Source organism: Malania oleifera, chromosome 10 (genome assembly GCF_029873635.1).
Source record: "Malania oleifera isolate guangnan ecotype guangnan chromosome 10, ASM2987363v1, whole genome shotgun sequence".
In the NCBI taxonomy this organism is placed as follows: Eukaryota; Viridiplantae; Streptophyta; class Magnoliopsida; order Santalales; family Ximeniaceae; genus Malania; species Malania oleifera.
In genome coordinates, this window is record NC_080426.1 from 16,344,173 (window position 1) to 16,359,717 (window position 15,545).

Below are 15,545 nucleotides of genomic sequence, written 5' to 3' on the forward strand. Positions count from 1 at the left end.
ATCATTGTCCAAAGCACAATAGCCAATGGGCCTCCAACCTCAAGATTGCATATTAATATGATACAAAGCCAAGGAAAAAAAAGGCATAAAAGGAAAACATTTAGAGTAATAGATATATGCATGAGTGGCAAGCAAAAAGACAAGGAAGAGTATGGGCTCAATCACTCACCTCTTTTAAGTGCTATAAAATGTATATGTAATAGACATAGAATCATAACCTATCATAATATTTAGGCATAAATTATCATATAACTCAATCCCCAAAGGGTTGCAAATAATTTTTCTTTTGGAAGAAAAAAGAATATACTAATATAAAAAAAAAATAGTCCTAGAAAAAATATTAGATCATATTGATAAGAACAAAATGTTGACCTAATATGAAGTCCATTGTACAATTTAAGCATTTAATGATTTTTGGATTAAGTTTGGATTCTCCAAACCTTCTTTGGTCACTTTTCAAATGATTAAGGCCCAACAAATTCTAATGACAACACACATAAAACTATATGCAAAAACATATTTGTTATTGGTATTTTTTTGTTGCAACGTAATAAGGCAGCATATGTTTGGCTTTTGATATGTATTTAGCAGCACGAGTTTGATTTTAAATTTAAAGTGGTGTAAAATTAAATCAAATACAGTATAAAAATAAAATTATTTTAAAGTTGGGTCACAATATGCACCAACACAAATTCAGAGTCCCAAAATAACTTTGTATATATATATATATATATATATATATATATATATATATATAAAAGGAAGGGAAAAAAAGAAAAATAAAAAGAAAGGAGAAGGCTCAGAAACTTCCCTGCAACCAAACAATGCCTTCTTCTCCTCTCTGAGTTGCTCTAACCTCTTCAGGCTTCTCAATCGGAGTGAGGGAGAAGATGAATCCATCAAATCAAGTGCCCGAACATCTCTCTTCTATACCTGCATTTATGCATGACCCCCACCAGTTTTCCATCTTTGCTCCACAGCCAAACTCTAGCCCTAATCCTAATCTTTACCCTAACCCTAGTTCTAATTCAGAGTCTAACCCTAATTTAAACCATCTACTCTCTCTTTCTGTTCCAAGAAAGCGCAGGCGAGGGAGGCCTCGCAGTACAACATCGTCTGTACCATCTCAGACACAGGTCTTTAACATACCTTCCTTTTCAAATGGGACAGTCACCGGTGGTAACGAACTTGGTTCTTCGTCATCATCTTCTTTAGCTGCTTTTGCAGAACCTAACGTTGAAAACCCTAATTCTTCAACACCCAGTGTTCCTGATGTATCGGATGAGATCATTGTGATCAACAGGGAAGCCACCGGTGAGGCTTTGATCGCACTCACGGCGGGGTTCCCGGCCGATTCCCTTACAGACGAGGAAATCGATGCTGGAGTTATTTCCGTCATAGGTGGAATCGAACAGGTGAATTATATTCTCATCAGAAACCACATTATTACAAAATGGCGTGAAAATGTAATGAATTGGGTGACCAAAGATATGTTTGTTGATGTTATACCTGCACACTGTAATACGCTTCTGGACTCTGCTTATAATTTGTTGGTCTCGCATGGGTATATAAATTTTGGAGTTACCTCAGCAATCAAAGAGAAGATTTTGGCGGAACCCAGCAAGCCAAATGTGGTTGTAATCGGCGCAGGGCTTGCTGGCTTGGCTGCAGCACGGCAGTTAATGGCTTTTGGGTTTAAAGTGACCGTTTTGGAGGGTAGGAAGCGGGCCGGGGGGCGGGTTTACACTAAGAAAATGGAGGGTGCAAATAAGTCAGCGGCTGCAGATTTAGGGGGAAGTGTTTTGACAGGTACATTGGGGAACCCACTTGGAATCGTCGCTCGACAATTGTCTAGTTCGCTTCATAAGGTGAGAGATAAGTGCCCGCTTTATAAGTTGGATGGAAAACCGGTTGATCCTGATATGGACACGAAGGTGGAGACTGCTTTCAATCGGCTGTTGGACAAGGCAAGTAGGCTCAGGCAGTTAATGGGAGATGTCTCGGTGGATGTTTCTCTTGGAGCTGCCCTGGAAACGTTTTGGCAGGTTTATGGGGATGCGGTGAATGCAGAGGAGATGAACTTGTTTAATTGGCATCTAGCAAACCTGGAATATGCAAATGCAGGTTTACTTTCTAAACTCTCGCTTGCCTTTTGGGACCAAGATGATCCATATGATATGGGAGGTGATCACTGCTTCTTGCCTGGAGGGAATGGAAGACTTGTTCAGGCTTTAGCCGAGAATGTGCCAATCATTTATGAGAAAACTGTTCACACCATAAGGTATGGTATTGATGGTGTGCAGGTAATTGCTGGTAGCCAGGTGTTTGACGGTGACATGGTTCTTTGTACTGTGCCACTTGGGGTTTTGAAGAGCGGTTCTATTAAGTTTATCCCAGAGTTGCCTCAAAGGAAGCTTGATGGGATAAGAAGGTTGGGATTTGGTTTGTTAAATAAGGTTGCAATGCTTTTTCCTCATGTCTTTTGGGAGACAGATCTTGATACGTTTGGGCATCTGTCTGAGGATCCAAACCGTCGGGGGGAGTTCTTTCTTTTCTATAGTTATGCAACTGTAGCTGGGGGTCCACTCTTGATTGCTTTAGTCGCAGGAGAAGCTGCACATAAATTTGAGACCATGTCTCCTACTGATGCTGTGACGGAGGTTCTTCAAATTCTCAAAGGTATTCATAATTTTTTATTTTTTATATTTAAAGTGTTTATTGTATTTTTATCCTTTGTGACGGACTATATTTTGGGGGGATCTTCAATGAAAGCAAACTATTTATTTAGACATATAATTTTAGTTTTTTGCATTCTTCAATTCAGTAATTCTACTAATTCGTCAATCTTCAGTAACGTGCAGAAGATTGAAGTTATTTCCCAAATTGTTGTTTTTTCCTTTTTAGCTGGGTTTCATTGAATGATTAGTGAAGGGATTGGATAGTTCAGTTTCATTTGTTCACTGATGTTATAAACTTCTTTTTATTTTTCTTCTTTTCCTCTTTGGGTAGGAGGATGTCTCATTCTGCTGTTTGTATCATGGCTCTAAGTGGCAGCCATTAGGCTGTTATGCAATGGATGTAACTGCACTGATCTCATTATGCCTGATTAATGCGGTGGGAAGCAAATTGATGGCCATTACCTTTACATCATGGACCATAATGGGCCATTTTGTCTGCTACAGACTGCTGAATCCTTATCTTCCCACCTTTTTGTCCATTTTACCTTTTTTTTTTTTTTTTGTTTCCTGTTTTTGTTGCGTTTCTCTCAATCTGAAGCTTGTCCTACAGATCTTTGGCTTCCAAGACACAAATCTATGCTTGAATTTGGTGTTTGAAGTTCTAGTGTGTGCTTCCCTTGTCTTTGCCCCTATTTTCTTGCGTTTTACATGAGATGATTCCAAGTCTCAAACTCAAGGTGCCGCTACAGATGGATGCTGTGAAGAGCCTCCATGTCATTTTTGTATGGTGTTGACTTGTATTGTAATAATGCAATGATACTTATGAATTTCATGTATATGTATGCATGCTTTTAAATTGTGGTTGCGGCTAACTTCGTTTAATGGTTGCAGATGTGGTGGGACGTGAGAGAAGCAGAAGTTATGCAGCGGGAAGCAGTCGCAGAGGCTGTGAATTTTTTTCACGCATGCACAATCATGCCAAAATTCTAGAATAAGCACAAAATCTTCTAAAACATGATTTTTAATGAATTATGGCTGCTTTTATTCAACCAACAACCACTTTAATAGGCAACATGAGTTTTATATTTATTTTTTTTAATTTTGATAGAGAAAGAAATTCATTATATGGAATAAGAATGTACAATTAGGAGAGAGACATCTCCTTATCAAAATTTGGGAAACCCCAGGGAAAACAAAACAAGAAAACCCAAAGGTGTGAAAATCAGTCCAACGAAATCAGCACATCCTAAGACGTCAACAGAGAAAGCCAATACCGCTGAATATCTGAGAAGCATATTTCCTTGAAATTACTAACCCACGCACCACAAAGAAGCCAGAAAATGAATGTTTAACCACACCAACAATAATGCTAATTTCTTCCTTGAAAATATATGCGAATTACGTTCCTTCCACAAGCCTCAAAATACTTGCAAATAAAGCACTAATCCGTAGCGCTTTTCCTTCTTTCTACCAAACCCAACAAAAGATATCGCCAAAAACTCTTCCTGTCCCTGGACAGACCCAACTTTATTTTGGTGATTTGTTTACAAAAAAAAAAAAAAAAAAAACCATATATTTTAACTTTTCACTACATCGTTAGCTAAATTGAAAATTGACAACCAATTAATTAGCGACAAAAATGAGTGACTGCACATACACATGAAATTAGTATCATTACAATATTACAATACAAGTCACCACCATATAGAATGGCATTGGAGGTTCTTTATAGTCTACATTTCTAGTGGTCACCCTTGGTTTGAGACTGGGAATCATCTCTTGTAAAATGCAAGCAAATTGGGACAAGGACAAGGAGAAGCAAACCCTTGGACATCAAACACAAAATTGAAGCCTAAGTTTGTGTTTGGAAGCCAGAGTCTAGTCTGGATGAGCGTTTGGGGAGGGAGAAATGCAGCAAAAACAGAGAAAAGTGGGGGAAAATGAAAGAAAATGGGAAGATGAGGTTTCGGCAGTCTTCAACTGGTGTAATGGCTCATATGATCTATAATGGAACAATAACATCCATAAATAGTTCATTGCAGCAATGTAGTGGCTGTGAATTTCTTATTGAGAAGGGGTGAGCAGACATATCTTGCCACAGTGGTGGTAAAAGAAGAAATAGGCCAAGAGTTGGTGTCTACGACCATCTAATCTATGTTGAATGAGTACAAGGAGGTGATGCTGGATAAGCTGCCTCACAACTTGGCTCCACGATAGGGTGTGGAGTATGAGATCGAGTTATTGCTAGGAGTGAAACCACCTGCTAAGGGGCCATATTTGATGGTGCCTCTAGAGCTAGCAGAGTTGAGAAAACAACTTGGTGATTTGTTGGAAGCGGGATATATTCACCCTTCCAAAGCACCGTTTGGAGCACCGGTGTTGTTTCAGAGATAGTTTTTCCCTAGGCTAAAAAGGGAAGTATGACTTCCTGGTCATATTGATGTTTCCTAGTGGCAGAGTGAGAATGACATAGAAAGCTCTTTAGGGGAGGGTGAGTGTTCATCAACTTGTAAAACTCACTAGCTATTGTTAACGTGTTTAGCCTACTTGCCTCTCTCGCTAGATGCACATTGTTAATGGAGGTGTTGATAATGAATTACGTTGCTTCAATGTTTACTACTTAAGTGTCATTGCTTTTATAAGTTGCTTATTTCTTTCACTTATATTTGCTTGAATGACAACGTATGTGTTTTGTTGGTGACTTGTGGTAAACGCTAGGCTGGCTAGTTAAAAAACGGTGATTTAGCTAGTGCCGTGCGACCCTTTCACAATGGTGTGAAATATCAGCTGTCCTTAGAGTTTCATATGGGATTGGCACCCGTTAATCCATTACGTATGTATGTGTTGACTCATTTTACCAAATTTCTTGGTGCCAATTTCAATTATGTTTATAAAATTTTTAAGTATTAAAATAGTAAAAGTAAAAAAAGAAACATGATTTTTTCTGTAAACTGTGCACTAAAATCAATATAAAAATCATGTTGCCTATTAAAGAGTGTTTGTAGGCTGAATAACAGTTGCCAAAATTCATTAAAAATCATGTTTTAGAAAATTACATGCTTATTCTTGGATTCAGGATTGGTTGTGCTTGTGTGGTAAAAAAAATCGCGGTTACTGCAACTGCTGCATAACATACCCTTCTCCTTTGCCCAGCAACACCCGTGACCATCATGCAACGTTATGTGCAACTTTGATTACCATGATTTGTATCTTCTTCCCCCTCTTAATTAATTTCTTCGTTTATCAAAATGCTCCGCAAAAATATTGACGTCTGTATGATGAAGAGTGATGTCTTCTTCACAAAGCTGCAATCGTTTGTGGAATTTTTTGTTGTGTGCATGCTTTGCTGTTGCTCTATGCGTGTGTGTACAAGTGTGTGCATGCATGTATAATATTCCTATTGGTGAATCAGTCTCAAAATTTGGGATTTTTATCATGGTTTTTGCATATTACACCATGTTTGTAATGCAGGCATCTATGAACCACAAGGAATCAATGTCCCAAAGCCTATTCAAACTGTGTGTACCAGATGGGGTAGTGATCCATTTAGTCTAGGATCTTACTCTAATGTTGCAGTTGGGGCATCTGGAGATGACTATGATATCTTAGCAGAAAGCGTTGGAGATGGAAGACTTTTCTTTGCAGGAGAGGCCACCACAAGGCGATACCCTGCAACTATGCATGGAGCCTTTGTTACTGGGCTGAGAGAGGCTGCAAATATGGCTCATTATGCTAATGTTCGAGCTTCAAAGATAAAAGTTGAAAGGAGTCCATCTAAAAATGCACATTCATGTGCATCCCTTCTGGCGGATTTATTCAGGGATCCTGATTTAGAATTTGGGAGCTTTTCTGTTATTTTTGGTAGGAAGAATTCTGATTCCAAGTCAACAGCAATTTTGAGGGTGGCATTTAGTGGGCCTCGAAAGAAGAGTCATGATGGTTCAAAACCAGATCAACAACATTCAAATAAATTACTGTTTCAGCAGCTGCAGTCACATTTCAATCAGCAGCAAGAACTTCACGTCTACACTTTGCTATCAAGGCAACAGGCACTTGAACTACGAGAGGTGCGAGGAGGTGATGAGAAGAGGCTGAATTACCTTTGTGAAAAGCTTGGTGTGAAACTGGTGGGTAGGAAAGGTTTGGGGCCTGCTGCAGATGCTGTTATTGCTTCAATAAAAACTGAGAGGGGCAATCGCAAACCCACTGCAACTTCTTTAGCTCTTAAATCAGGTGCATGTTTGCAGCTTAACACAGTCTTAAGTTTTTTGGAATTTTTTGCACTTCATAATGGAACTCAAACTAACACTTTATTGATTTGGAAAAGGAATATTGAAGCAGAAAACTAGTACTTTGAAGCAAAAATTAGTTAGGTACGCAAAAAATCACTTTGGTCTATTCCTTCTGCTTCCATACATCTAAAATATTTTGTCTACCAGTTGATCTTAAATATGTATTTTCTTTTATGTTATGTTTATTTTTAACCCAGGAGGGCTAAAGTTGTGCGAAATGTTAGCTTAGAGACAAGGGCTAAAATAGCAGCCAACAACAATTTCTCAGCATCTTCGTCCAATGTGAACACGGATTCATCGCCCAGTTTAGGTGTTGCACCTCCTTCCAATGGGAACATTGCCCATTGTTTGAATGAGAATGTGGTACCTCTTATTAATGCTTCTACAAACATGAACATGGTGGCTCCTACCAATGAGGGTCTGGCACGTGATTCAGATGGGATCACAGTGCCTCCCCCAAATGCAGACCTGTTACTTCATCCCATATTGAATGTGGCGCCTCTCAATTTGGACATGGCGCCTCTGGCCCCTCCTATAATAAATAAGGGAGCTCCCAATGCAGATGGGGTGTCTACCACCTGTTTAAACTTGGCAAATGTTAAGCTGGCAGAGTAAATGTAAACTGGAAAAGGATTGGATTGCTGAGGAAATTGGTCAGGTACAAAAAGATCTTTATTTACTTCAATATTTTAATAGGATGTCCCAGGAAATTTCATGAAATTTTATTCTTTGATATTATGGTGGCAAGGATTTTGTATCATTGTGTGGCTGAATAATGTGGTTGTTGAAACACTAAGTAATCATTTTTGTTAGTTGCTAAAGAAACAAGACACATGGAACTAGATCTAGCCTATGAGGGGAATGGACAATACCTGTTCATTTATTTAGCCGGATGTATTGATTGAATGCGATATGATCATTTTTATAATAGATTACTAATTTTCCTATCCAATTTATCTGTTTGACTCTTAAGTATAACTTTCTACAACTTCTTATGGTGATGATAATGATGATGCATCTACCACAAAGTTGAAGAAAATTTATTTTGAAGGATGTAACTCAACATCAAATTTGCCCCTTCCTCTCATTCTTTCTTTCACAGCGAATGACTGGGTGGCTTGCTTAATTCCCAAGTAAATTGCTCTTCATCAAGGCAGTCATAGTCTGGATGCTTATGAGGTGTTGTATGCTTCGCTGATACTTTGTCTTTTAAGCCAGATGGGTAACCATTTTGCAGGATTCCTATTTAATCATCGCACTCCATCTAAAGCTATAGGATAAGTAGAAATAAGACAAAATATATGAAATGTAATTTCAATAATGGTAAGAGGAATATTAGAGGCAAAGTTAAACTTGATGATGCAGAAATAAATAGCAATTGTAGATTTCGATACCTTAGATCTATTATGCAAGCTGAAGGAGAAATTGAAGATGATGTAATGTATAGAGTTAAAGCAGGTTGGGTAAAATGGAGAAGTGTTTCAAGTGTGCTTCGTGATTGTAAAATACCCTTAAAATTAAAAGGGAAGTTTTATAGGACGGCTATAAGACCAGCTATGCTATATGGATGATGGATCAGAATGTTGGACGGTGAAGAAATAGAATATCCAAAAAGTAAAAGTTGTCAAGATGAGAATGGTTAGATGGATGAGTGGTATAGCATTGAAAGATAAATTAAGAAATGATCATATTCGCGGTAAGTTAGTGTAGCTCCTATAAAAGATAAGATAAAGGAGGGATGACTCAGATGGTATGGACACTTGCAACGTAGGCCACATAGTGTGCCAGTGAGGAAGAGTGAGTTAGTTACTGTGGGGGGCAGTAGAAGGGGTAGGGGTAGACCTAAAATAATTTGGAAGGAGATAGTAACTAAGGATATAATAGCCGTGAATCTGTCAAAAGAAATGGTCCATGATCGCATAAATTGGCGGAATATGATTCATATAGCCGACCCCAAATATTGGGACTTAAGACTTGGTTTTGTTGTTGTTGTTGTACTCCATCTAAAGCTTTGCTTTCCATTATCCTAGTAAATATCAATTTGGCTATTCCCTTCTTTTGTGGGACCAAAAAACTAGTATTTCGTTATTTTTTCTAAAAGATGATAAAAAAAAAATCATCTTGGAGTTATTGAGCTTCTTTTCACAAATGACCTGACCAGTTGAGTCATCACTTTTACTCAATCTTTCCATCGCAGTTGATGCAATTATATTAAAACCAATCAATTATAAACCTTTAATTTTTTATCTTTTATTTTTGGGGAGGGGATGGTTGTGGAGTAAAAAGTAAAGAAAGAAATGGTACAATCTAACCTAGATGGTCATGTTGCAGCTAGGAAAGAGCTACATGAAAAGTGAAGAGGCTCATGGAAATAATATATTACAAAAATATACATAATTGAAGGTAAAGAGAGTGGGAAATCTATGAAGTGTTCAAGAGAGGGGGAAATCTGCTAGTTTATTTAGTCGTTAGACATCCCAATTAAGGATAACAATTAAGTCTTCTCTTACATTTAGGGCTGTAGAGGTTCAGCCTCTGGTCTGTCTGCAAAATATCAACATGGTGCTGCTTGGACCGTAACTAAACTGATGATTTTAATGCATCTATTCATTCTATGCTGTGATGGGTTTTGGTTTTGAGCAAAATTTTTGTCTAAGAACTTGAATCTACTCTAATGTAACATTTAAGTAAACTCTTTGAAGACTCAATGGTAGGGCCAATGCGGTGTGGTGGCATTTTAATTCTGTTGTTCTGGTTCAAGTTTAGATTCTCTTGTACATGTTTAGGCTAGGATACAGCAGTACTTTCATTATACTGTACATTTATGCAAGCTAGCATTATAGTATACATTTATGCAAGCTAGCGCATATGATTCTTTGTCACAATCTTTTAAGGATTAAAATATGTTAATTTTTCCCCTTTTTTTTAAGAAAAGAAATTCCTGAACAATCATTTGTTATTGGTTAAGTATTGCCTGTATTCCATTTGTTTTTTGTGACTTGATCAGCCTTGCTTTGGAATTCTTAGAATATCCTAGAAAGTCATTACATTCTCTTACAAATCAATCTTTTGATTTTATATTGGTTTTTATCAATGTCAAACTGCTGATTTACACTTGTTTTCGTATTGACATTACTTTCATTTTTTACCCTGTTCGGTTGGATGGAAGGTATTCCTTGCCAAAATTTTGATTGGCATGCCCTTCTGTTTCATGATTTGACTACACATTTTATAAGGTTCTAGCTTTGAGCTTAGGCATAAGATGTATCGATGCAGGACAGCATCAAGGAATTACAACGGAGAAATAGAGGAGAGTGGAAGAAGAAACCCCCAAATGCACATAGTGCTATTAACAATAAACTAATTCACTAAACACAATAATCCCTCGACTTAATTCCTCTAAATTAGTCTCCAAGAGGGGGCCCATGGTCCAGTTTCTTGTCCTACATCACATATGCTATATGATTGTCTTTAGTGGGTGAAATTATATGAGTTAATAGGACAGAAGCTATGCTGAAGAAATTTAGCCATGAAAGATTTGGAAGTATGGATGGTGGACTCCATTTTCTAGACTTAGGAGTAAAGAACTTCGCTGAGAGTCATAAACTAAGGAATAGAATCCATCCATTGAAATTGATCAGTCCATTATGCTCTGTATTGTATTTGAACCTAGTAATCTCTAGAGTTATAGGAATGTTCACCGTGGGTAGACTAGAAAAAGGCAGGTGAATCCTAAAACAACCTTTTATTTTTTAACAATAATACAGATAGATTTACTATTTCAGGAGTTAAAAAAAGATGTTATGGACAGGCAAATCTTATGTTCAATTAAAGGGGACATTTAAATTAGAAAATAGCACAATGATTAGGACAAAATTCCATTGAGATCCATGAGTTCTTAGTTTGATCTGGTGACACTTATCTAATTGACTTTCATTATAGCTGTTTCAAGTGAGATTAATAATTCTGACATTATTATTACCACTTTATCTAAAAGTTCAAGCTTTTAGGTTGTGGACCAACAATATATATCAAGCTTTAACACTCCCCCGCATGTGCAGTCCAACAACACGTGGAGAAATAAACACAGGGTAGATAACATCCATTACAGTGAATACAATAATTTTATTAAACGCGACACAATAAACACAAGCAACAAGACTGAAACTCAGGACCTTTTGGTAACCAAGTCTGATACCATGTTAAATTACGACTTTACCTAAAAGCTTAAGCTTTTAGGTTGTGAGCCAACAACGTATACCTAGCTTTAAAATTATTGAACCCAAAAAACTGTGAAGTTTGGGAGTTGACCCTCCTTTTGATTTTTCTCATTTTGTGATCCTATCCTTTTAATGTTAGGGTTTAATTTACAAATTGATATTTATATCCTTTCAAAGGAGAATCAACAGTTATTTGTGAATACTCTAGCTGCCTTTGTTGGATATTTTGTTCCTCTTCATCTCTGAATCTTTTAGCTATTTTGACCAAATTTTTTTCTGATACAAGGCCTTGCAAAATATTTACTGTTATTGGTAATTGTCTAGGGTAGGCTATCAATGCAATTACAAGAAGATTCTTGCATTTACAGAATGCACTTCATTGTGTCCTCTGAGCAAGAGGAATGACCAGGCTCGTTGTGGAGCTTAGTTGACTGGCATCATGGAAAAATGGGGCTTGCCTCTTGCTGAGATCTGATACCATGACCAGAGTGACTGATGATTGCCAGTTGTGAGTGGGGCCTTCATCCTTCTTACCTTTCATGTTATTTTCATCTCAGTGTGTAAGGTCGCTAGGGGGACTTTCATCTCTGACCATTTTTTCCTTATCAGTACACCTTGATGAAATGACCATTTTCCATTTAAACATGTTTTGTCATTTGGTAACTTTGAGGTGACAGAAGGGCCCAATTGATCAATGGTTACAATCAGTACCTGCTGCGGCTACAATTTTCGTGGTGGTCTTTACTTTTTTTGCCAGGATCCTGCGAAGTTTGGATTGCATGCAGCATGCGGCAACCACTTGCTAGACACAGGATCTTCTGGACAAGGATAGATTAGAGAGGGAAATTGTTGGCTTCAGGTCAGGGATGAGGGCTGTCTACACAGAAATTCAACAGGGACTGCAAATGTTACTGCTGCTTATGGAAATTTTAGCTTCAATCGAATTGTGGAATATAGCACCACCTTCCCACCTGAAAGTTATATATATATATTGTACGTGGATCCTCTACCTGATGTTGGAGGATAATAGGCTGTGGCCCTTTTTGCGTGCCTTATTAGGAGTTCACATCAAACTGTTCATTCTTGGGGGTTCATCATTTCGCCTTCTGATTTGTTTTCTACAAATATATGAGTTGGCTTTACATTTTTTTGTCTTTGGGCTAAATAATGTACAAATGTTTGCCCACATTCTCAAATGATGTATATACTGTGAATTTTGATTTCATAGACTAATGCTATTCTTAAGAAATATTATGGAATGTGATAGGAATGTAATGAAGTTTCTCATGCAAATTGTATTATTACATCCAAAATAGGATATAGAAATAGTTAATTTTTCATCTACTTTAATATGCTCCATGTATGGATCTATAAAAGTTTTGTATTGTCGTTTCCCTATGATGGCAACAATTTTCTGAATTGATCAAATCCTTACCAAACCAAACCTTACATGTTTTGGATTGAATACAACTTTAGAGGATTTCTGAATTGTTCAAATCCTTACAAAATTAAACCTTACATGTTTTGAATTGAATACAACTTTAGAGGAGTTTGGGTCCGTCTTCATAGTATCTATATTGTTTCCTTGGCATTGCACGGTAACTCTTGCATGCTTCTCTTCGAATGGGGTTGATGCCCTTGGCACTAAACCAGTATTAGTGTCATATAGCACCCGTTGTGTTCAATATGTGGTTGGTCTAGAGAAAAGCAAGATATTTTTGCTCCTTTGAAGGAACATGGAGCTGTTCATTGTTCTAAACACGGCAGTCTGTTGGAAAAAAACTACCAATATTTTGTTGGCTGCCTGGTTTTCTATTGATTGCTGTTAATACTCTATTCAAAATTTGATCATGATGAATACTTCAATGCACGTTATATGAGCAGCTCCCGGACTTGGACTCTAAATTTTTTTATTTTTTTTTACCCATAGAAATAGAAGATTTCTTGCAGAATAATAAAATGTATATATATGAAAAAAAAAAAAAAGCAATAAAACAATTAGCTCAGAAACTCATAATGAAGCAACAAACTGAATCCTATCCCAGAGCATAGAGCAATACAATATCTTTCTTTCTTTCTCATGAAAATATGAGCATCCTCTCTGACCAAAGACCTCACAAGACAACAATTCCACATCCCACAAAACTGAACCATCTCTGCTCCTCCATGACTAGAAAACCTATCTTTCTCCAAATAGACCAAAAAAAAATTGTTCTAGACCCCCCAAGAAAATAAACAATGCAAAGAGCAGGTAAGCAGCATATTCTGGCCAAAAAATGAGGTTGGTCTTGGCATCAAGTCCTTGTAGAATGGGTAGATACAGCCATATCAAACTACTCTGGCACCTTTGTACACCAGAATCCTTCCTTTTGAGTCATGTGGATGCACGATTGCAAGTTGAAGGGCAGTAGCATATGGGCAGCAAAACAACAGCAGGTAGAGGAATACAAAATGCTTACCCCCTACTTTAAGCGAAAACTGGATTGGCTACTTAGTCATACATTTTCTTTGAAGACTGGCAGAGTCTCTCTCTCACTGAACATTTTGGGACTCACTTTGTCCATTGAGCTGGGCCTTCCCCTGAATACTATACTTAATGAACTGATTTATGTTGATCATTGGAAATGACCTAGGAAAAGGGGAGCTTAGGCATAACGGTAAGGTTGTCGCCGTGTGACCTGACGGTTACGGATTTGAGGTGTAAAAATGCAAGGTAAGGCCGCGTGCTATAGACCCATTGTGGTTTGCTTCTTCCCTGGACCCCGCATACGTGGGAGCTTTGTGCACCGGACTGCCCTTTTTTATTAGAAATGACCTAGGCGACCTTCACCTAACATGCTGCAAATCAGAACTCTCTCAACTCCCTGCCAAACACCTCTTAGGAGAACCTAATACACTAGGATCCTGCTCTTTCATGCAAACTCACCTTCTCTTCTGCATGGATGTAATTTGAGAGAGTTCCCCCCAAAGTAAATAGGGCTACCTGCATGTGGTATAAGCACAATAATCCCAATCACCCATTTTTAGCTTGGTTAGCATAAGGGACAGCCTTGCCACACTTGAGAAATTGACCTCATGGTGAAAAAATTCAGACCCTTTTGCATACTTTGTGGGATTGAACTTGAAAACTGAAAGCACTTGTCCTTTAGCTTGCCTAACATAGCACATGTAATCATTGGTGTAGGCTTTGCAATCAACATAAGACAATTCAAAGGTTGGGATCAAACTATTAGATGGCTAGATACTCTTGGAGACCCAACTGAAGAATTGTACAAAGCAGGCATGAAACTCTGCTATTTATCACTCCTGGAGAGCCAGAAATTATTTGCTCTATGAGAAAATCAAATTCAGTTAAGACTCGTGACTAACCATCTAGAAAGTGTGCCAGGATGCGAGAAGCTTAAGCAGGGGAATCTGAGAAAACCAGAACATGGCCTGAAGATCTAATTTTATTTGGACATAGAATTGAATTCTTTACTGCTATTCTCATGAGACTCCGCATATACAATTTGCTTCCTACTTTTTGCCAAAAAGCAGATGCAGATTCTGAACTGACAAAAAGTAAGGAACAAACATAAAGCCTTGAAAGTTCTACTCTACAGCACATTGTCAGTGTTAGTTATATTAGGAACAATAATCAAATAAAAGCCTCAACTCTAGAGGGGTTAGCCGTCCAAATGGTATGATGAAACGGAAAAGACAAAATTTCAAGGACCAAAAACTTCAAAGAAAAAAAAAAAAAAAATCCTTGAAGGAATATTCTCCCAAAGAATCTAGAACCCACGACTGACAGTCTCTATAGAAGTATTACCCCAAAAAGAACAACAAAGAAGAGAGCAACACCTCCCTTCATTAAGAGATCAATGAAATGAGTCTCATGAAATCTCAACTCCAATCGAAATATAAAAGGAATGAATAATGCAAACAGGACAACCTCTACAAACAAGGAAAGTGCAAAGGCCTACATTACAGTTCAAAGTAATCCATAAGGAAGATTATTGATGCTAACTCATTAGGCACTCAAATAATTCAGCAATAGGTATGGAGATTGCCCTCTATCAAGCCCGGTACACAAAGCACCCGCGTATGCGGGGTCCAGTGTTCCAATAACAGGCCAAAAATTAAAATGACTTGAAAACTCATACACAACTCCAAATACGTCAGTATACAGATTAAACCTGAAGTTTGTTAAATGACATCCCAACACAGAACAACAGATCTCAGAATGCGATGTCAAGACACCATAGATGCATCTTGCCTTAGTCCCCACCTCTATGGAAAAATAGGAACGCATTTAATGCATGTAATCGGAGACGACGGCTCAAAGCAGCAGCAGACATAATATACACCCACCC

At 37.8% G+C, this 15,545-nt stretch overlaps 1 protein-coding gene across 4 annotated transcripts; it reads left to right on the top strand.

Moving 5' to 3' along the window:
• The first annotated feature begins 770 nt into the window (after window positions 1-770).
• Window positions 771-12,449, top strand: LOC131165421 (protein FLOWERING LOCUS D). 4 transcript variants are annotated; one of them, XR_009139559.1, is made up of 6 exons: window positions 792-2,679; window positions 6,150-6,911; window positions 7,006-7,051; window positions 7,168-7,628; window positions 11,515-11,698; window positions 11,868-12,449. XR_009139559.1 is itself a non-coding variant. In XM_058123225.1 (5 exons), exons 1-4 carry the CDS (start codon window positions 891-893, stop codon window positions 7,583-7,585), a joined length of 3,015 nt encoding a protein of 1,004 aa, XP_057979208.1. In that variant the 5' UTR covers window positions 771-890; the 3' UTR covers window positions 7,586-7,628; window positions 11,515-12,449. The 4 variants fall into 4 exon arrangements, 2 of the variants coding, with proteins under 2 accessions (XP_057979208.1, XP_057979209.1); XR_009139560.1 differs by having other exon boundaries at window positions 11,520-11,698; XM_058123225.1 differs by having other exon boundaries at window positions 771-2,679; window positions 11,515-12,449.
• The last annotated feature ends 3,096 nt before the right edge of the window (window positions 12,450-15,545 follow it).